The 23,993-nt window shown below is 43.5% G+C and overlaps 1 protein-coding gene across 1 annotated transcript in view; it reads left to right on the forward strand.

Annotated features, from left to right (window-relative positions):
- Positions 1 to 23,993, forward strand: part of IDUA (alpha-L-iduronidase) — a 148,767-nt gene that overhangs the window by 108,075 nt on the left and 16,699 nt on the right. The window contains exons 6-9 of the mRNA XM_085849119.1: positions 5,287 to 5,382; positions 6,767 to 6,969; positions 20,734 to 20,913; positions 21,218 to 21,434. Coding sequence (XP_085705245.1) covers positions 5,287 to 5,382; positions 6,767 to 6,969; positions 20,734 to 20,913; positions 21,218 to 21,434 — 696 coding nt within the window. The remainder of the gene's footprint in view (positions 1 to 5,286; positions 5,383 to 6,766; positions 6,970 to 20,733; positions 20,914 to 21,217; positions 21,435 to 23,993) is intronic.

The following is a 23,993-nucleotide window of genomic DNA, read 5'->3' on the forward strand; positions in this document are numbered from 1 at the left end:
AGGGATTATTAAGAAGATTTAATTCGACCAACTAGTTTCTTGTTATCTCTGTCGTCTGGCCATATTTATTGGGCAACACGAGGTCCACTGACTTCGATACTGCTTCGCAGGATTATTTTAAGTTCAATTTAAATTCTGTTTTCACTTTTCATAGTCGTTAAAGTTGATTAACACTCGGTTACATCAAGTTTTGTGAAAATTGAATGTTTATATCCTCGGTCTGTGTGGAATGCATTGTAGCGAGGGGTAGCTTCCATGGGCTTCCATCTGACGAGGCTGTCTTAAGTTCTCGTTGATTTCTGGTGGAGCAACACGTTTAATGAAGATAATTTTCATGTAAATCCGCTCAGAAACACACTTTTCATGAAGAAAATATATTCAATTCAAATAATCTTGAGAATCCTGAAGGGACACCACATGCTTTCTGTTCACTGCTTCACCTTGTAACCTGTCCTCCTGAGGGACTGCTTATTCATAGCGTGTGTGAGATTAATGTTTATATTTTAGATGGTTTGGGGATGTGCTCTACAAGTATCTAAAATAATTCCGGTGAAAAACGGACGTCTTAAGATTTTGTTAGGGCTTTTCATCCGACGGCGAGCTGGCTGGTCACGTGACGCCGAGCAGACGTGCAGGCAGTGAGTGATTGAGCTTCTCGGTGGCCCGAGGGTCCTATTTAGTTGGGGTCCAGCTCTGTCCTGGATGCAGCCATTAAATGCACACACTTAAGAGTATTTATTTCACAGCTATAAGCGCACACACTTAGAGGTGTCGTCCACCAGACGGCGGTCTCCTTGGGTTAACCTGAGGCGGTCCCTTCGGGTGGGTGCCTGGAATGTCCTATCGCTATGAGAGGATGATCACCTGTCTCTGTTATCACCTGAGCTCAAGCGTTTGGACATCGGTATTGCAGCTCTCTCTGAGGTTCGGAGACCTGCTTGTGGCGAGATCATGGCGGGTGGTTGCACCTACTATTGGTCTGGTCGCTCTGATGGTTACCATGTCCAAGGAGTTGCTGAAGCTGTCTCCAATAGGCTGACTCCAATGTTAATTGAGTTAACACCGGTCAACGATCGTATTATGAGACTAAGGATTCGTCACTCCTTGGGTGTCATTTCCCTGGTCTCTGTTTATGCTCCGACTGAGGCGAGTGATCTCACCGTGAAGGATGCATTCTACGCCACGCTCAAGTCTGTGGTTGATCATTGCCCCAGACGAGATACACTTCTCGTCTTGGGGGATTTCAATGCATCGACTGGAACTGATAGGGATGGTTATGAGACATGTGTTGGTCCCCATGGGTCAGAAACTGTGAACCTGAATAGCACTTAGTTCCTTGACTTTGCAAGAAGTCATGGACTTCGGGTGGCCGGTTCACGGTTTCAGCGCCCACAAGCTCATCGCTGGACTTGGTATTCCAACGCTAGTGGTGTGGCAAAGGAGATTGACCATGTCCTCGTTGATGGTCACGAGAGGATGATCTATAACTGCAGGGTCTACCGGAGTGCTCAGTTCCTCAATACTGACCACCGGCTTGTTGTAGCAACTCTTAAGTTTCAGCTTAAATCCAGGAGAATGGTACCATCCCAGTCTAAGCTGGATGTTAGCAAGCTCAAGGATGAGAGGGTAGCTGAGGCGTTTGAGAACAAGCTGAGTGGAGAATTGGGGGGTCTGGGTGCTTTGGGATGTCCTGAAGAGTTGAGGAGTGCCTTCAAGACCACTTTCCTTGATGTTGCCGGTGGATGTCTTGGAACTCACCGTAGGGCAAAGAAGAATTTTATCTCTCAAGGGACACTGGATACCATTGACCAGAGTCACAGGGCCAGGCTGAATGGCAGAGCTGAGCTGTTCAGGGAACTGAGGCGTAAAACTACGTGCGCTAAGGGTGTACAAGGAGGCCTATGTGTGAGGAATCTGTGAGGAGGTAGAGCATCTCCTGTGGATCAGTGATTGTCATCCTGCTTACAGGGGAATTCATGCATTGCGTTCATCCAAGCCCATCCCCCGGTGTACTGCAGTTAGAGCAGAAGGTGGTAGGCTCTTGACAGATGAGTCCGAAGTGAAGGCCCGCGAGGCCGGTTACTTTGAGTGGTTGAATCAGGCTGATCTAGCAGCTGTCGAGTTGGACATCAGGGGTGTTACAATAACTGTTGCTGACCCTCCAATCAACTCTGGTCCACCTTCGCTTGTGGAAACACAGGCTGCGGTGAACCGGTTGAAATGGGGTAAAGCTCCAGGGATCTGTGGCATCCATGCTGAACTTCTCAAGGCTGGTGAAAATGCTGCACTCATTTCGTTGCACGCAGTTCTGTGCTCTGCCTGGCACACAGGCATCATCCCAACTGACTGGAAGAGGGGCCTTGTTGTCCCTCTCTTGTAAGGGAAGGGTGATCGCCAAGACTGCAACAACTACCGATGGGTGACGCTGCTCTCAGTGCTGGGCAAGGTCTTTGCTCGGATAATTATTGATAGGGTTTGCCACCATCTGCTTTTGAGCACCAGCATCCAGAGCAGTCAGGCTTTACACGAAAGAGGTCAATGAGTGGCCGTATCCTTGCTCTTCATTTCCTCACCGAACGCAGACGAGAGTTTCGGTAGGGGTTGCTTGCAGCTTATGTAGATTTCTGTAAAGCGTTCGATTCAGTGAATCGGGATGTCCTCTGGAGGATTCTTGGTCTTCGTGGGGTGCCACTAAAACTGTTCGATCTGATGTCTGAACTCTACTCTGGTACTGAGAGTGCTGTGAGGTGTGGTGATACCATCTCTGACTTATTTTCAGTTGTAACTGGAGTTCAACAGGGGTGTGTACTGGCCCCCACACTTTTGAGCACTTGTACGGACTGGATTCTAGGGAGGATGTTGGAGAGATCAAGCTGCGCTGGATTGTTTGGGAATGTCAAGATCTTTGACTTTGATTTCGCAGATGATGCAGTCATCTTTGCGGAGACTTTCGATATCCTTTTGGGGGCCCTCAAGGTGCTGAATGAGGAGTCGGAGCTGCTGGGATTACGGGTTACCTGGGTCAAAACTAAGATCTAGGCTTTGAATGACATATTGGATGCTGCTGACTGTCTGTGCCTGTTTATGGTGAGGATGTTGAGGTCGTGGAGAGATTCACTTACCTTGGCAGTGATATTCATGTCTCTCCTGGCTGTGAGTCAGAGGTCAATAGAATCTGGGTCGGGCCTGGGGAGTCATGGATTCACTGGGTAATGGGGTGTCGCGCTGCCGGTACCTGTGCGGGAGGACGAAAGTCCCAGTCTTTAGGTCCTTGGTGCTTCCAGTCTTGCTCTATGGATGTGAGACTTGGATTCTGACCAAGGTTCTGAGATGGAGACTGAATCCTTTTGGTACCAGGTCTCTTCGGAGAATCCTTGGCTATCGCTGGTCGGACTTTGTGTCCAGCGAGCGGTTGCTGAGAGAGACTCAAATGAGATTTGTTACCTGCATAGTCCGTGAGCGTCAGCTGCGGCTGTATGGACATGTGGCTCGTTTTCCTGACGCTGATCCTGCTCACCAGATTCTCTCAGCGAGGGAGTCTCGTGAGTGGAGGAGGCCAATGGGCCGACCATGTTCCTCGTGGTTGTAGCAGGCTGATTGGCATCTCAAGGAGATGGGGATGGGCCAGGCATCTGCCTGGGGGATGGCCAGACAGAGGGCTCTGGAGTACCGGTGGAAAGTGGATGCAGCAACGCACTGCTCTGGCGCATGCTCCCATACCTGACCTGACCTATAAGGCCTTAGTTATTTTATAACTTGGTTTACAGATCTGCTGACGGTATATTTGCCGAAAATGAAATATAAATTTAAAACACATTTTTAGGCTTTTATATTCATATATTTTCCGCGGAAGGTGCAAAAGTTTCAAAACCTGAAATGTGTAAACGTCGGCATTTATGTTCTAAATATAATTTCGCGCGCGCACCAAAATGCCGAGTCCCCTTTAACCAAACTGCGCTGTAGAGCTGCACAGTAGTCTTCGGTCATGGCGTCTGAGCAGTGGCCAACGTGGTTCTGATTGACTGTGGTTTCTGGGGCGAAAGTGATTGTTAAGAAGTATGTTAGCGGTATAAATTCGAATGAATTTATTGGTGATTTAATCACGCAACATCTTGACGACCAATATTCTGGCCGAACGATTGCATCAATTCAGTGCAGCAGCAGGGATGATTCGCAGGCTACTCTCGATCGTGCCGATTTTGTTTCCGTCGAAAGTTGTACACCGCTGTTCGTATTGAAAGATTTCGATGCCAAGTACGTCAAAGTTTCCCTGCGAGATGCTGATATTCAGCTTTCAACGGACCAGAAATCAGCCTTTGATGTGCTCATGGGGACGGGGAGACGGTACGATCAGATGCCCGCTGAAAAGTAAGAGCTGGTTATGGCTCTGGTTGACCGTTTTGAGCGTGTTGACTCCTCGTGGACACCTTTTTTAATCATATCCAGCACTATGCACTGGTGTGCACGCACACATCTACGACTTGGACAGTAATTTTCTCATCATTATTTCCATTTGTTTGATGATACGACAGGTTTCTTTAAGAAAAACATGCCAGACTATGTTGTAAAAACAAGTTTTAATCCTTCTTCATTGTTTTTCACATCAGATGATAAAGTGAACATGGGCATCCTGCTTTTGAATGGTCTTCCATCTTAAATGTTTTCTTAGATCCTCCTGGTCCGGGATTTATATTTATTTCCCCCCACCCCCACCTACCCTTGTCTTTTCCATGGAACATCCGAAAATAAATCATAAAAATATATAATTTCTAAAAATTGACATTATATTTATATTTATATTTCGACCTACCACCCCTACATTTTAGCTGAAGAACTGTGTAAGCTAAGTTATAAAATAACTAAGGCCTAAAGCACGGGTTTGAAAATTGTATAATGATGTTGGGAATGATTCCTTGAATCTGGAGATTTTTGCTTCGAGCGGCCTCACGCGTTTATTTTTAATTCAATTTATATTCTGTTTTCAATTTCCGTAGTTGCTCAGGTTGATTAACACTCGGTTGCATCAAGTTTTGTATCCGTGCTGACCGTCAAACCCGCTCGGGTGTATTATTTATTTTATTATTATTTTGAAAGTAACTATCAGATCATTTATGATGCTGTGATGTTTTAGTTTTCTGATTATAATGTAATACCTGATTTTGAACTATTGCAGTGAACACACTTTCGTTGTTCTGATCGTGCAGATAATGCCTGGAGATCTTGTACTTCGAACAAAAGCTCTGACATGAATGCTATCTTATTAGATTTATGGGTCTTCTATTGCAGATAAGTTTGGTCTGTCTTACGTCTCGGAGTGGAATTTTGAGACGTGGAATGAACCAGACCACCATGACTTTGATAATGTCTCCATGACGGAACAGGGTATGGTATGTTCCATCTCTCTCATGTTGTAAGCTTTACATTATCCTCGCTATAAAAATATAACACAACTTTGATCCTTTCAAGCAGAGTTTTGCTTTATAATTCAATTGACTTTTGGCAATCAAAATATTTTCAAAAGTAGTTTGTTGACCTTTAGGAGCCATTTACATATAATGTATGCAAAGTAGTGGGTGAGATACTTTGAGAAAGGAGAATGGGGTCAGGTGGGTGATAACAAGCAGAGTAACAAGCCTTTTGCTGACCCCATAAACCCTTCAAATATATTGCACCTGATGTGGGTTATCAACCCACATCAGGTGCAAGATACCTGCAGTATCGAGTAAATATATTTTGTAAATAGGTTTGCCTATTAACAAGGCATGTTGAACCAAATGGTCCCTTCATAAATCGTTGGATATGCTTGTGCATTATTTTCTTCAGTTTACACCAGAGTAGACACAATTTAAATTGCTAAATGCACTGCATTGAAAGAAGATTTACTGCAGCCAATATTTACATAACTAAGTTAAAGGCTCACATGTTGTGACTTGCACTGACAGCATAGCTCAGAGGTAGCGTCCTCACCTTTGATCAGTCAAATCTGGGTTTGATTCTCAACCTGATTATGAACTTGTCATCCTGGCAGTGTGACCACTCCTCATTTTCATAAATACCAAGGTGAGCCAATGAAAAAAGCCAAGAATTTACAAGGTTTCGGAAAAGCGATGATAATAGAAAACCTTTACGCCAAGAAAATCTAAAGAAAACCAAGATGCCAAGGTGAACAACGAAGAGCCAAGATCTTGTGAAAAAGCCAAGGAGTGGTCACACTGCATCCTGGTGCTTTCCAGGCAGGGCGTTGCAGCACATCGTCCACCATGCCTCAGATAGATGATAAGCTATTCTTATCTGTTAGCATGAGCTTGTGGAGGCTGAAGATCCTGTGATGTCTTGATGAAGTGAAGGCGAGTTATCACTGGCACACTGAGCAAATTCTGTATTCCTGTGATGACTGCTGCTAGGAAGACAATGGAAAGCCACCTCGTGTTATCTTTGCTGCAAGTCTACGGTTGAGAATCTGAACTCGAAGCAGATCACCAAAGAGGGAATGATGTATGATTTAAACATATGCTTTTTTACTGTGGCAAAGGTTGGAAGAGAGAGATATTCTCGTCATAAATAAAAATGCAAAAATAGAAATGGCATGTCAAGAAATACAACCTTTAAAACTACCCCCTTAAAGTATACTTGTGACATCCGTTTAAAAGTAAGCCAAATGGTAAACCTTCAGCACTCCCTATAGCAAGGCAACCATTTATTCCCTGCATGGTGTCCGTGAACTCTTAAAAGTACATCTATCGATTTCTCTCACTTCCTTCTCAAGGATTTCTTAACTACTACGATGCCTGCTCAGAGGGTCTTAAGAAAGCTCATTTACATCTGCGGCTTGGAGGCCCAGGTGGCTCATTGCGCACCCCACCTGCTTCTCCCGTATGCTGGGGTCTGTTGGATCACTGCACCAAAGGAACAAACTTCTTTACGGGCAAGCGGGGTGTTCGGCTGGACTACATCGCCATGCATAAAAAGGTTCCGTTTACAACATTATCCTTTTCTGTCCATTGTTAACTTGGACACATTGAATCAACATCCACAGCTGCATTGAATCAGAATGTAGATTTTGAAATGGATTGAGTTGTTTACAGTTGCAGAAGAAAATTGCGTTTTTATATTTGTTCGATCATCATAGTCCGCATTTTCTTTTTGTTACACTGTACTTTGATGTAAACATTTTTTAAAATCACAAATTTAGTTTTTTTAGTCACGTGGTGTCGATCGATAATTACCTATTCCTTTTTCCATGACCAAACCCACATTGATGAAATGTCTATTTATCACAGGTTTGGCTTAAATACAAGGATTGTTATAAACTTGTTGTAATAGTAAAATGTAATTTAGTTTTACATGAAAGCACACAGGGAAACCTTTTAAAATTAATCTTGTTTGTTAACATTATTTATTAACTCAATGGCTTACCATTAACAAAAATACAACCTCTGTCTGCATTATTGAGGGATGATTGTCAATCATTGTTGTAACCGGGTGGGAGTACCCTTCTCGACCCACCTTTTGGTGGGCAATATGCTGTGGCACATTCTTGGAAATGCACTTCATAATTTTTGTCAATTTTCAAAGAAATTTTATTGATCACAACATATCATACTCCATAATCTATACTGTAAGCGAGCTGTTTGTCTGTGTGTCACCATTCTTCTCAGATAGGCTGAATGGATCTTCCTCAAACTTTCAGGGGTCTGTCAGTGAGTGCCAGGCAGTGTTTTAGTCCAAAAAATTAGAAATTTTGAAGAAAAAAAAACACCTTAGTTTTATTTAGATTTTTTTTTTTTAAATCGGTGATTTTTTAAAATCATTGCAAGAGTGCCTAAGCCTTTTCAATTAATGACAGTTATATTCAAGTACATATACGAAACAATTACCAGACATTTAAATACAAATTTACCTTTTCCAGAAGCGGTCGATGTTGATGGTGCATCATCTTCCTGAGCGGCCCTATATTTATATATCAAATATTATATATTTATATTTTAAATTCACCAGCATTCACTCAATGAACAACATCTAAATCCACTTTGAAGGAAACACTTATACAATGCATCTCAGCCAACAATCTACAAGGTGTTTATAAAGTCCTGGTACCAATTCTTCAGAATCTGATAAATAAAAATAATGAACACACAAGAGGTATAAAACGTAAACTAGAAATACACATGACTTTTATAGTCCCAATCAACAAAATGGTAACATTAACATATATATGTATGTATATATATATATATATATATATATATATATATATATATATATATATATATATGTGTGTGGGAAAGAGTAGTGGAAGCTAGGTTGAGAGGAGAGGTGACGATCTGTGAGCAGCAATATGGGTTTATGCCAGGAAAGAGCACCACTGATGCGATGTTTGCTTTGAGAATGTTGATGGAGAAGTATAGGGAAGGCCAGAAGGAGTTACATTGTGTGTTTGTGGATTTAGAGAAAGCTTATGATAGGGTGCCAAGAGAGGAGTTGTGGCATTGTATGAGGAAGTCGGGAGTGGTGGAGAAGTGTGTGAGGATCGTGCAGGATATGTATGAGGACAGTGTGACAGCGGTGAGGTGTGCGGTAGGAATGACAGACCGGTTTAAGGTAAAAGTGGGATTGCACCAAGGATCGACTCTGAGCCCTTTCCTGTTTGCAATGCTGATGGACAGGTTGACGGACGAGATCAGACTGGAGTCTCCATGGACTATGATGTTCGCGGATGACATCATGATCTGTAGGGAGAGTAGGTAGCAGGCTGAGGCGATCCTCGAGAGGTGGAGGTACGCACTGGAGAGAAAGGGAATGATAGTCAGTCGGAGTAAGATGGAGTACATGTGTGTAAATGAGAGGGAGGGTGGTGGTATGGTTTGGTTGCAAGGAGTTGAGGTGGGGAAGGTGGATGGGTTTAAATACTTGGGATCAACTGTCCAAAGTAACAGAGAGTGTGGGAGAGAAGTGAAAAAGAGAGTGCAGGCAGGATGGAGTGGTTGGAGAAGAGTTGCAGGAGTGATTTGTGACAGAAGGGTAGCTGCAAGAGTGAAGGGGAAAGTATATAAGACTGTAGTGAGACCAGCTATGTTGTATGGTTTGGAGGCGGTGGCGCTAACAAAAAGACAGGAAGCGGAGCTGGAGGTGGCAGAGTTAAAGATGCTCCGATTCTCGTTGGGAGTGACGAGGATGGATAGGATAAGAAATGAGTATATTAGAGCGACAGCGCAGGTAGGATGGTTTGGAGACAAAGTGAGAGAGGCGAGATTGAGATGGTTTGGACATGTGCACAGGAGGGAAGCGGAGTATATCGGGAGAAGGATGTTGAAGATGGAGCCGCCAGGCAGGAGGAGAAGAGGAAGGCCAAAGAAGAGGTTCATGGATACGGTGAGGGCGGACATGCGGGTGGTTGGAGTGTCAATGGAAGATGTGGAGGAGAGAGCGAAATGGAGACGGTTGATCCGCTGTGGTGACCCCTAGCTGGAGCTAGCCGAAAGAAGAATATATATATATATATATATATATATATATATATATATATATATATATATATATATATATATATATATATATATATATATATATATATATATATATATATATATATATATATATACACACACACACACACACACACACACACACACACACACACACACACACACACACACACACACACACACACACACACACACACACACACACACACACACACACACACACACACACACACACACTATTTGAATAATAATAAGAATTTTATTTTACCAAGTGTAATTTAAACATGAGGAATGTGTCTTGGTGTTGGTCACACATACAATCGCAATAAATCATACACCTCAGAAAGGTCAACCTGAATATATCGGACAATGTAACTGAATTCAAAATACACTCAAGCTACACCAACAACAAAACTCACTCAATACATAACATCACAATCACAACTAAATGTCAAAAATTGACAAAATTACAATGATACAATCCCTCATGTTCACACTCCTCTCCCCCCACAAAATAAATATATAAAATGTCAGCAGAAATAAGACCGCTATTTATGTGGTAATGGAGTTGGATTGGGCAATAACCGCTTGAGGGGGAGAAAAACTATTCCTAAAGTGATTTGTCTGACACCTAAGTGACCTGTATCACCTTCCAGATGGCAAAAGCTGAAACAGGACATTAGCTGGATGTGAGGCATCAGAGACTATCCTCCGCGAATAAGGCAACACACATCTAACTATCCTACCAGCAGTGCCCACAACCCTCTTGAGCCGAAGGTTCTGTTGCTGCATGTAGCTGCCATACCACGCACACAGAGAAAAATTCAAAACGCTTTCCATGATGGCCCGATAAAACTGGATGAGAATCTCCCTGCGAAGGCCAAACTTCTTTCACTGCCACAAGAAGTAGAGACATTGCTTAGCTTTCCTAATAATAATATCTGTTGTTGTGATCCCACTTTAAACTACTGGTAATGGTTGTACCTCGAAGTTTAAAGCAGTCAACAATTTCAATAACTTCACCATCAATGCTAAGAGGGTCAACTGAACTTTTTGTCCTATGAAAGTCAACAACCATCTCCTTAGTCTTTGCAGTATTCAGCTTGAGGTTGTTGTGTTTGCACCATGACAAACTCATTAACTTCCTGAAGGTATTCTGACTCATCAGAATTCATGCTAATACCCTCATGGTCATGTCATCGGCAAACTTCACGAGCTGCATTGACTCATGATGAGAACCCAATCATTGGTGAAAAGGGAATAGAGAAGAGGTGACAGCACGCACCCTTGTGAGGCACCAGTATTCAAAGCAAGAGTCTTGGACAACTCATTGTAAATTTTTACTGTTTGCGATCGGTTCAGGAGAAAATCCAAAATCCAGTAGTAAATTGAGGGAGGAAGGCCAAGGATTGGAGGACCGGATCACCTTTCACAAGTTTTTGGAAGGTTGATTTCTTTCCAACTCCATAAACATGGGACATTGAATCGCATCCTGTGAAAGCATGAAGAAATAACAATTGTGTACACAACTCACTGCCAAGAACACACTTAAGGCAATTGATGTTGTACACTTTTGGAATGCCTCCTGACTAACTGTCTGATCTAAAATACAGTGGTTTGCCATCTGCTGTGGCATAATGGAGAAGAAGAATTAACAAGTCAGTGTCCTCTCCAATCAGCATGGTGGAATGTGCATATGCAGTGTTAACTGTGGCTTTAGTGATGTCCATAATAGCGTCCCCTTCTGCCAGAATGATCGTAAAGCCCACCCTCCTCAGTTCATCACTTATTAAGCTGATTAGTTGTTACTTGTTACTTCCCCTTGAAAGGAATTCTTCCTGCTTCCCTTCAAAGTCAGTTTCACTGGTGAAGTTCACAACCGGATAATTGATCGTTTTTTTTTTCCCGTCTCTGGTATGTGTTATCCTTTATCGAGGGACCTGCCCCATACCCGTCAAACGCAGCAGTTGCTGCCCCATAGTGCTTACTTGTGAAGTCAGCATATGCCTTGGCTATTTTACCATCAGTATCTCCCCTCCTCCACTTCAGCTTGCATAGCAAGGAGCCTCCGTCAAGCACATATCTTTCAGTCTTTGGGATAGCATCTGTCATTTCACTTGATGGTATCTTGTTGCAATGGTCATCGATGGCTTGGGCTAGTTGAGGCTTGTCGGCCTTTCTCAAGATTTTTTTGTCCTCAAAAAGGGGTGACGGGTATGGACTCAGCTCATATCTCATCACCTCCTCTAGAGACAGATGTCCTGTCCTGGACACTACAAGGAATCGCTGGAACAATAGGCCAGGATCATTGTGTCTGTCAGGAGCAACCTTGACAGCAGATTAATTTCCCAGGGTCTTGGCTTTGTCTTTCCTCCTGAAAGAGAAGGAAAATACAGGCTGTCCAATCATTGTGTCGATCATGTTCTTCCAATGGATTAGTATTCATGCACATTGACATCTTCTTTCGCCATCATACCAATGATGATATTTCTCAATGAGGGGTCAGAGGAGAAAGGTAAACATGAAATCAGCTTTGTGCTTAACTTTGAATGGTCTGATGCATCTCTTTTAATTCTGGCTTCAGTTGAATATTTATTTGTATTGTTCACTTGTGGTGTATGTGAGATCATTTAACTCCTGCCTGGCAGTGTTGAGCTCAGACATTATTACAGGAATTAAAAACATTCAATATTCAAGAAAATAATGCTGAAAAAGGTCAATGTAAGTAATATTTAATAAAGAAAACAATGAAGCAAAAACCACTGTCCTATATCAAATTGTTTGGGAGTGCTGGCCGCCATATTGGCCGCCATCTTGGATTTACGGATTTGATGGACCGAGTCATAAATCCATTGGTACCAATGACTTCCTTGACCCTTAAAACCTGGGGTTAGACACAGAAATATTGTTCTGCACCTAATAATAAGGAAGTTACAGCTGCCTTCTTGATTTTCAGGGTCAGCGGCGACCATCTTCGAACTGACCCAGTTTTAACCGACTTCTGGTGGTCAGATTTTGGTAGTCTTTTTTTTTCTTTCTTTCTGTCATTTAAAACACCCAGTCGGTAAGAAAAACACTTAAAAACCTTTTGTTAGAATTTGTTGAGGGTTTGGGAGTGTTTTTTTTTTCATAAATTGACTCACCGAGAGAAGATTTAAAACAAAAAGGCACAATAGACTTGCAAAGAACTGTTGAAAATACAAGCAAAAACAGAGGAGAGCTGTTGTGAACAATGCTTAAGATTTGCAGTAGAAACACCATCAGGACCAGCTGCTTTTCTGATATTCTGTTTCCTGAAAAGATGCCTTACTTCAGCCTCCTCCACAGTAAAAGGCTGAGGAAGCAGTGAATCAGCAACCAGGAAAGAAACTGTAACAGGTGCAGTATTCTGGCAATCAAAGCAGCTGAAGAACTCGTTCAACTTGGCGGGAAGCTTGGGGTCTTCAATATTTGTGACACGATTCTTCTCCTTGGAAAGAAATATTCCGAAAACCTTGCTAAATAGCTCGAGCATAATTAGTTAAGAACTGGTTCTCCAGCTTCTGTCTATACTCTGATTTTCCCTGTGAATCTCCCTCTGCACATCATAGTTAGCTTTTTTGTACAGAACTCGATCACCGCTCTTGTGTGTGTTGCTTCCTTTACTTTCAGCTTTGCCCGAAGACCACTTTTAAACCATGGTTTGTCATTTGTCCATGATTTGATATTCTTAGTGGGATGCAGAAGTCTTCGCAAAAACGAACATATGACATGACTATATCAGTGTACTCGTGCAAGTCAACACAGGCACCAGCAAAAGAGGCCAAATCAGTACAATCAAACAACCTTGTAATTGTTGAATGGAATTCTGGTCTCATTGTTTAACAATGCAAATCTGCGGTTTAGCAGTTTTAAGTTTCTGCTGGTAAGATGGTGTCGGGTATATCATGGAGTGATCAGAAGAGCCAAGCAGGGCACAGGAAACAGCATGATAAGCATCGCTGAACCTACAAGAGCACAAGTCCAGCGTTTTACCCTCTCTGATCAAACACTTCACTTGTTTATACTTTGGGAGCTTTGATTCCAATGTAGTGTGATTAAAGTCTCGGAGAACGAGAACATGACAATCAGGGAAAGAGTTCTCAATTGAAATTGCATGATCAGCAAGCACCCTGAAAGCAGTTGGAGTATGCGCCTGTGGAGGAATGTATTCAGCCACCAAAACAAGCGAGGAGAACTCTCGAGGCATGTAATACAGTCTGCACTTGATAGTTGGTGTTTTAATATGAGAGGTGCAAAGCGTGGATAAAACTCTGGAATCATTGCACCTCTTTTGGTTAATCATAAAACACACTCAACCTGCCTTGGATTTACCAACACAATTAAATAAACTATCGGCTCTTTCGAGTGTGTAGCCGGGCAGAAGAACGGCAGAATTGAGGATGGAAGGGTCAAGCCATGTTTCAGTGAAGTACTGTAGTACACGGAGCAACCCTTAAAATCCCGTTCTGTTTGCACCAAATAGAATAGTTCGTCGATTTTGTTCTTCAAGAAATGAACATCGGACAAAAACATAACAGGGAGCAGGGGGCGAAGAGAACGTGTACGAAATCGTATCGATACGCCTGCACGTTTTCCCCTCTTACGAGCGTGCCATCGTCTGAGGACCAGGTCAGCAACGCGCTGTGGGTGTGCAGCCGCTCCCCTCAAGACTCCAGCAGGTGAACACAGAAGAATGGGCTTGTACTCACAATACATCCCATCATGAATATGAATCAAAACCTCTCGATCATACTTGTACAGGCGGGCAACAGTATCAGGTATATCCCGATCACACCAATCACCGAGTCACCATTCATCGGTGCCATTACGTGGATACATCATATCAATAAGATTGGGGTGTTTGGGATTACACATTTTTAAAGAAGAAGGCGCTTCCAACCAAAAGTAAAACAGATCTACTCCGCTAATTTGCACAACAAGCCAGATCCGGTCTCAGGCAATGTTTCACCAGCTTCACAGCCAGCTTCCTCAGGCCAATAGGCCTCTGCACGTGTCCGGTTTTTATTTCAATTTGACCACTCATTTCCGGTCACGTGCTAGTGCTCAAGGTCAAATGGAGGAGAGCTTTTTTATTATATTTTGCAAACCTCAAACAAAATATACATCAAACCACATCATTGATGGGGTACTCTGCTTCTTTTTTTGTTTTTACTTCCATGTGATCTGGTGTTTATGTGTGTGCGCTTGTTGTTGTTTTTCTGTTTTCGGGGCACAAGCATGGCTGGTTTCGTGTTGGACATGATGAAGTGTTGGTTATGTGAGTGTTGGGGTTCTCGTTGGGTGTTGCGCACATGCGGATGTGGTGTTTGAGGTTGAGTATTGTTGTTTGTTGGTCACCTTATCCAGCTGTTTGCACCATCCATTTTTTTTTACCATTAGTATCACATGTGTGTATTGTGTGGACATGTTCACTGTCTCCCTAGTAAGACCACCCGCTCAGCTTTTTAAATGCCACACTTCCATTGTCAACCCGTGTCATTTGTTGGACGTAGTGTCAAGGACACGGGTCCCATCAAAGTCAAATTTGTGGCCAGATTGCAGGCAATTGCATATTATGTCTGACTGGGTCACCTTTCCAACCTTAATTGCTCTATAATTTTGGTCACAGTCTCTGCATGACAAATGGTAAACTACTCCAGATTTATCACCAGTTGGTATTGGGTCATTTGATTTTGAAATGACATTACGGATGGTGCATCAAGGCTTCTAGGCGACACCAATCCGTGCGCCACTTATTATCCTGCCAATCCTTTCAGAAAGGCTCAGGTAGTATGGCAGTACACAGTGCCTAAGCTTGTCTGGCTTCTTCTTTTCTGTCCATTTTGTTTCTTTCAAGGTGGGGAGTAGCCTCTTGCTGTACCTATTTTTGAGCAGGATTCCTCTAACTAATCTGATTTCTTTAATTGCATCAGCTTTGCATGATTACACCGTCCATGCCTGAGCTGGCAAGGTCCGTGCTCCACTGTGTTTGTGGGAGATTGGGTTGCAGGAGTTAAAATCCAGTCCTCTGCTAGTGTGGGTTGGTTTCTTGTAAATCAAAGTCTTTCAGGAGCCATCAGGTTTCTGGTGACCCTCCAAAAAGGCCAGTTTGCTTTCTTTTTCAATTTAAATTGTGAAGTTAATGCTGGGGAATACCCAGCTAAGTGTTCCCAGTAAATGGTCTACCATGTTTGTATGCACAATGGCGAAGGTGTCATCCACATACCTGTTCCAGTACCATCGGAGCCAATTCTCATGAGACTCAAATATCTTTTGCTTGAGTTCCTCCATCACCAAATTAGCCACAACAGCAGAGACCGGTGATCCCATACTTGTGCCAAATATTTGTCGGTAGTGTGCACCGTCATAGATGAAGGTCGTGCTGGTCAAACACATCTCCAGCAGGCTGGCAACATCCTCAGGTGTTAGTTGGCTGTTCTAACAAGCTATTTTCCAATTGTTTGAATGTTTCAACCCATCGAGCGTGATCCTCACTGCTAGATCGACTGGGATATTGCTGAAAAATGAAACCACATCGAAAGATACCATTGTATCTTGTATGTTTGTCTGCCTGTGAGCACGATATCTCAAAAAGTTACGGACGGATTCAGACAAAATTTGGTGGACAGTTTGGGTTTGTGACTTGGATGAATTGTTTCGATTTTGGTGAAGATCTGGATCTGGATCTGGATCAATGCGAGAATTAAAAAATTTTTTAAAGTGAGTCTTTACCATTGAGAGATTGGGCCAAACTGATGCATTGCATGATATTTCAAAGAGTTGTGGACGGATTATGACAAAACTTGGTGGATGAGTTGGATAGGTGAAAAGAATGAGCCGATTCAATTTTGGGTTGTGACAAGAACGAAAGGTCGGATCTGCATCCGGACCATTCAGTGGGATGCAAAACATTCCCGAGTGCTGTTCTTGTTATTGCTGTTTTACTATCTTACAAGATAGTTCAGTGGGAGTGTACACTTGCCTTTGAGATGTTTGCTCTGAGTTTGATTACCTGACCTAACTATAAACTGAAGTATTGCTGCTTCATCGGAAGGGTGTTGTATCACAAAGTTTGTCGTCCCTCGGATGCATGTTAAACTGGGTGTCCCGTCTGAGAGACAGCATTAGTTGGTGGACGTTAAAGATCCCATGCTGTTTTTTTCACAAAGAGTGGGTGAGCTATCACTGGCACCCTGAACAAAATTACAAATTCTTATCCTTGCTTCTTATGGGCATGGGCACACTGCATCAGTGGTAAAGCATCACCTCGATAATGATGAAACCAGCAAGCCAGGTTTGTAATGGAATCCCATTCCAATATGCATTTGCTAACAGCTACGACTGTTTTCATCCATTTATTGAATCCCTTTCCACCCCACGACCCCCTACCCCGTCTTCAGCTGAGCAACACAAATATGCAAAATTAAAAATTGCGATCAAACCAACTTTAAAGTCAAAATAATACATTAACTTCAAAAGTAAATACCTTTTAATGTTGATCGAAAGAAGAGAGAGTAAATCAAAATACTTACTGTCGTTGATCACTTCTGACTTCCTCATTATGATCCGAACAGACCTCTACGAACTGCCAGTGATGCGTCACCATATGGTCTCGGCCAAGGGAGTGTACTCTCTCATGTCATGGTAGATGGAGAGCAACGACCAATGGCATTTGCATCCAGGTCATTAACCTCATCAGAGAAAAATTACTCATATACAGTGGGGAGAACAAGTATTTGATACACTGCCGATTTTGCAGGTTTTCCCACTTACAAAGCACGTAGAGGTCTGTAATTTTTATCATAGGTACACTTCAACTGTGAAAGACGGAATCGAAAACAAAAATCCTGAAAATCACATTGTATGATTTTAAAATAATTAATTTGCATTTTATTGCATGAAATAAGTATTTGATCACCTACCAACCAGTAAGAATTCCGGCTCTCGCAGACCTGTTAGTTTTGTCTTTAAGAAGTCCTCCCATTCTCCACTCATTACCTGTATTAACTGCACCTGTTTGAACTCGTTATCTGCATAAAAGACAGCTGTCCACACTCAATCAATCAGACTCCAACCTCTCCACAATGGGCAAGACCAGAGAGCTGTTTAAGGACATCAGGGACAAAAGTGTAGACTTGCACAAGGCTGGGATGGGCTACAGGACAATAGGCAAGCAGCTTGGTGAGAAGGCAACAACTGTTGGCGCAATTATTAGAAAATGGAAGAAGTTCAAGATAACAGTCAATCTCCCTCGGTCTGGGGCTCCATGCAAGATCTCACCTCGTGGAGCCTCAATGATCATGAGAAAGGTGAGGGATCAGCCCAGAACTACAACAGGACCTGATCAATGACCTGAAGAGCTGGGACCACAGTATCAAAGAAAACCATAAGTAACACACTACGCCGTCATGGATTAAAATCCTGCAGCGCACGCAAAGTCCCTCTGCTTAAGCCAGCGAATGTCCCGGCCTGTCTGAAGTTTGCCAATGACCATCTGGATGATCCAGAGGAGGAATGGGGGAAGGTCATGTGGTCTGATGAGACCAAAATAGAGCTTTTTGGTTTAAACTCCACTCACCGTGTTTGGAGGAAGAAGGATGAGTACAACCCCAAGAACACCATCCCAACTGTGAAGCATGGAGGTGGAAACATCATTCTTTGGGGATGCTTTTCTGCAAAGGGGACAGGACGACTGCACCGTATTGAGGGGAGGATGGATGGGGCCATGTATCACGAGATCTTGGCCAACAACCTCCTTCCCTCAACAAGAGCATTGAAGATGGGGCATGGCTGGGTCTTCCAGCATGACAACAACCTGAAACACACAGCCAGGGCAACTAAGGAGTGGCTCCGTAAGAAGCATCTCAAGGTCCTGGAGTGGCCGAGCCAGTCTCCAGACCTGAACCCAATAGAAAATCTTTGGAGGGAGCTGAAAGTCTGTGTTACCCAGCGACAGCCCCGAAACCTGAAGGATCTGGAGAAGATCTGTATGGAGGAGTGGGCCAAAAATCCCTGCTGCAGTCTGTGCAAACCTGGTTAACAATGACAGGAAACGTCTGATCTCTGTAATTGCAAACAAAGGTTTCTGTACCAAATATTAAGTTCAGTTTTTCTGATGTATCAAATACTTATTTCATGCAATAAAATGCAAATTAATTATTTAAAAATCATACAATGTGATTTTCAGGATTTTTGTTTTGGATTCCGTTTTTCACAGTTAAAGTGTACCAATGATAAAATTACAGACCTCTACGTGCTTTGTAAGTGGGAAAACCTGAAAAATCGGCAGTGTATCAAATACTTGTTCTCCCCACTGTAGATATGGAGGCATTGGCTCTTATCTGGGGAGTAAAATTTTTTACCATTTTGTTTTTGGCAGGATGTTTACCCTGGTCACGGACCACAAACCCCTGTTATCCATCCTCCACCCTCACAAAAGCATACCAGTGATAACAGCCGCACGTCTGCAACGATATGCATTATTTTTAGCTGGACATGACTATAACATTGAATACAAGAGTATGACTGAGCACAGTAATGTAGGTGCGTTATCTCGGCTTCTGCTTGAGATCATCCAGCCATCTGCAGAGGAGGATGTTGATGCAATTGATGTGTTTCACATGTCACAGATCGAGTTACTTCCAGTCACAAGTGATGAGATTAGACGGGAAACACAGCATGACATGAAGTCGTCTCGGGTGTTGGAGTGTGTTCGTCAGGGTTGGTCTCCAGAAGCGAAACAGATTCAACCTTACTACAACCGAAAGAATGAACTGTCAGCTCATTGTGGCTGTCTGTTGTACCCCAATCATTGTGCGTTCGTATGCTGGGACAGTGACATGAAGGACACATTGGAGTAGTGAATTAGATGTTGGTTCACAAATTGATTATATGCTGGTGAAAATCTGGATCCCTAACCAGATGTTAGAATTTTTATTGTGATTCTTCATCATTGTGTGTCAGGGCCAAAAATGCAGTCTGTGCAAACGAATAATCACGATATCCCAAAAAGTTATGGATGGGTTATGACAAAACTTGATGAATGAGTTGAGTTGGTGACAAGAACAAGCTCATTACATTTTTGTGAAGGTCCAGATGCAGATCAGAATTCTAGAATTTTTAGTGATTCTTCACCATCTAGAGCAGGGGTCGGGAACGTGTGGCTCGCGAGCCAGGTGTGGCTCTTTTGATGATTGCATCTGGCTCGCAGATAAAATTGGAGTTTGAATAACTTTTTTTTTTTTTCATCATTTTGAAAAACTGAGACAATTTAAAGATGCATGCTCAGCAAGTGAGCCCACTCAAATTGATTAGATAATAATAAAAATGAAGATCCGGCCTATCAGTGGGATACAAAACGTGAACTGTTCATCCTGGGCAAAGGTATGTGCTCTACTGAGTGCCATTCTGTTTATTCCTTGTTATATTTTCGTGACAGGCACACCTCAAGCACGATGCCCCCCCCCCCTCCTCCCCTGAGCCCCTGGTCATCTGGCCCTTCTCCCTTGTGTTGAGAGTGCAAAACTTTACAATGTCAGACAGAATTGAAAAATGTCAGAATTAATTGCAAAATGCGATAAATGACAGTTACCAGCAGCTTTGCTATTTTTTATGCCAGTAGATATATATGCACTATCCTGTCGTTTCATCCAGAAAAACTGGCTTTGTTACAAAGTGTGGTTATCTGACTTTCTTTGACAACATGCTGGGGGAGATACAGATATCTCGATTTGGAAAGAAACTCTTCACCTGATATAAGATAGACAATGCAAAGAAAACCAGGGAGATAACCCGATTGGCTGTAGTTTTATGATGCCACTGCAGCTTTATGATAAGATTTTCCTGTCTTGCAGTACTTAGTTCCATTCTAATTATGTTGACTGTGGGGGGGGGGGGGGTTGAAAACACAAGTGGGGAGAGAGATAGGGGTGGGGGAGGTGATGCAAGGAGTCTGTTAAGAAAAATAGATTTAGAAATTTTTGAATGTGAGAGCAGGTTTTAAGAGAAAAAGGAGGGTAGAAGAGTGTGAGGAGAGAGGTACCATAATGAAAAGGAGGCTAAGAGGAGATAGATGGTGGAAAAATGGGAGAAGAGTGCAAACTGTATTCAGAATATGGACATTGTTGCATACTTAATATATAGGTGGCCTCTTACGTGAAATTTTTAACCTGTTTCTCGACTCGATTTAGTCAAACTATCTATCTCTACCTTATAACATTGGCTACAGGGCAGTGGAAGCTCTCTGAGAATACTTGAGCAGGAGAAGGAAACCGTTGAAAGGATTGCACATCGTTATCCAGAATATTCCACAATGCCTATCTACAACGACGAGGCGGATCCACTGGTGGGGTGGTCGAAGCCTGAAGAGTGGCGAGCTGATGTCACTTATGCCGCCATGGTTGTCAAGGTATGCATGCAGGATGATGTGGGTTGACTCTTTAATGACACTGTCACATCATCTGCATCATCAAACATTGCCAAGTTCACCTTGAGGTCCAGCTTAATGTCACATGGAGTGAACTCACCTGCTTGTAATGCAGCTCTCCCACATTTGCTCTATTTGTAAAGTTTACCAAAGTCTTTCGCAAAGTTCCAGGTATTAATGCATGTCAGAGTAACAAGTTTACTGGAGTCTTTAGCTGATGCAGATCGACTGTAGCCTTCACGACAAAGACTAGTTCTTCATTCTACACTGGATATCCCTCCCACAGATCATCTGTCAACATCAGCAGCTTATTCTTCGGAAACCAAACAACACGATCAACTACGTGCTGCTGAGTAATGACAACGGGTTTCTCAGCTACACCCCTCACCACTTTACTCAGCGCACCCTCACCGCACGGTTCCAGGTCAACGTTACGCAGCCACCTCATGTACAACTTCTGCGCAAGCCAGTTCTCTCAGCTATGGCCTTGCTTGCCTTACTTGGTAAGCTTTGACTAAATCACAATGGCTCTTGTAAAGGATGATGGTGACATGCAATGTGAAACATGTAAGCAACCATCCACCCACCACCACCACATCCCACATCCCTTATGCCGCTCAACTCCCCACCCAAGGCATGCAACATTCAAGAACAAAAAAGAAGCGTAATCATATTATTGTTGTCAAATATAGTATCAGTTATCAATGATTAAGACAATATGACAGGAACTGCATGCCATCAAAAAATGTGCACACATGGTTTGAAAGGGATTCCAAGTGGAGGTAGTTGTGTTGATAATGGGCCACATGTCAGATGATTGGTTTTGCAGCAACAAATGATGGCATAGCTAAGACCAATGACTCAGAATAACAGACAGGTAAAGGAAACATTGAATGATATCAGTTTGCTGATAATTGAGCATTAGTTATGGTACAAGCCATGCCACTTGGGATTCAGAGAACAAACGTCAGTGAAAAATGGAAAAGGTCGTCAATCATCCCCACAATGAATAAAGTTCAAAAGCCATCTCATGACAACAGCGGGCTCATAACTGTCTTCTGGGTACATGAAGCAATATATGAATGAAATATTTAAATAATTATTGAGAAATTTTGTGAGAAAGCAAATTCCAGAGAGTTTTGACTTTTGATTTGGAACAACCCTAAGTGAAGTAATTTACACCTGCAGGAACAGCTCAGTAGGTGTCTCTCCTTAACATATTATTACGGTTGTGGAAATTCGCAGACCACCATAAAGGACCTTGGATCAGTTATGGCGATAAGTATATGTGTAGTTAGAATCCCCACCGTTGTTTAAAGGGAATTTCCGTGTTCACAGGGCTGTGATCCTTTGAATTAGCCGTTTTTCTTTTCTCTATCATTATTTTGGACCAATCATCCCCCAACAACCAGATCGCCACCACCAACACCATCCCCAAACCACCACAGCAAACTCCCACCACCTTCGCCTTTCTACCGAATGTCGTGCCATGGGTTGTGAATGGGATCCTTTCGAAGAAGAAATCGGATCAGGAATCATTCATGCCAACTTTTCATCCATCCAATGGCTGAGCATCAGGTGGTGTAGCTCCGCCTCCAAACCTGCTGTGATCCACAAATTTACATATGCACTCCTCCCCCGGCCTATATAAGCGCGAGCACAACGCAGCAGTGGCAGTGGCAGGAGCAGTGTCGGTGGGGCAGAGTCGGGAGACGGAGCTCAAAGCAGACGGGGGCCGATCGACGGAGAGGAAGGAGCTCGGAGCTCAGGTTGAAGTTGAGGGGCGTGGAGGCCGAGCAGCTGAGTGGAGCAGGGACGCGGAGGAGGGCTCAGAGGCGAACCAGAGGGGCTGAGTGGGGACCGCCGCCGGAGAAGGGACCGCGCTAAGAGAGCATGTAACACCGTCCGTTCCCCTCCCCAACCGAGGTGCCGACGGTGAAACACGTGCCTGCGCGGAGAACGCCGGAGAGAGCTCACCGGCCACGCCAGGGGCACGAAGCCAGGCGCAGCTACGCTGACATCGCGGCTTGCCCGCCATCGCGCCACGAGGGCGCGGGTAAGACCCTTCTGTCTCGAGGACCTGGCCGCTCATCCAGGTTCCACGCATATTTGGTCCACGGACCTGTCTGCCACCCTTGCCTTTGAGGGTGGCTTTTTCCTTTGCTTTTGTGTCAATGCATGTGGTGGTGCCGTCTTGTGAAGCAAAACTGTTTTAGTAATTGTGTGAATAAATATTCGGTTGTAACTCTGCCTTTGCTTGCTTTCATTGCTTTCACTGTTATACGTGCATGATTTTCTGTATGGCTGTAAAATACGTGCTTGTCTGAGTGTGCAATAAATGTGCTTGTTGAACTGTTCCCCGTTTCGTTGCGTCCTTTCCCTTGTTTGAAAGTTCCATCTTGCATCACGGAAGGAATTTGTAGAGGGGTGTAAGCACCCGGTAAATAATCACCTCCATCGGGGCCAGCGATAACACCGCTCGGTTATCACTGAAGCACGGAACGGACCGCTTAAGCGGTTCGTGTCCTAGGCCAGCCAGCGGCGAGGTACGATTGCCCGGTTAACTACTCGCGCAGGTACTTAGGTTGGTCGAGTTTGGCGAACAACCCTATCCTGCGCGGGTGGCCGATTGGCACGATTGTGGTGTGGTCGAAAGACCCACCCGTGACTAGCTCCTGGCGGTAGTACCAAGGAGGGTCACGACTGAATTGTCCGTTCTGGTGGGCGACGCGGTCGCGATTCGAGTTGCGTGGCCGATCGCACGCCGGACGGACCGAAATTCGTAACAATATATAATGTGACATCATTCCTATAGTTTAATTTGTAAACATTTAGAGTTTACACTTCCATTGTATTTATTTATCTACGAGCATACACTGACGAGCCAAAACATTATGACCACTGAGAGGTGAAGTGAATAACATTGATTATCTTGTTGCAATGGCATCTGTCAAGGGGTGGATTATATTAGGCAGCAAGTAAACAATCAGTTCCAGAAGTTGATGTGTTGGATGCAGGAGAAATGGGCAGGAGTAAAGACCTGAGCGACTTTGACAAGGGCC

This window comes from Eptatretus burgeri, chromosome 12 (genome assembly GCF_056783735.1).
Source record: "Eptatretus burgeri isolate ZD-2024b chromosome 12, Ebu_testis_v1, whole genome shotgun sequence".
In the NCBI taxonomy this organism is placed as follows: domain Eukaryota; kingdom Metazoa; phylum Chordata; class Myxini; order Myxiniformes; family Myxinidae; genus Eptatretus; species Eptatretus burgeri.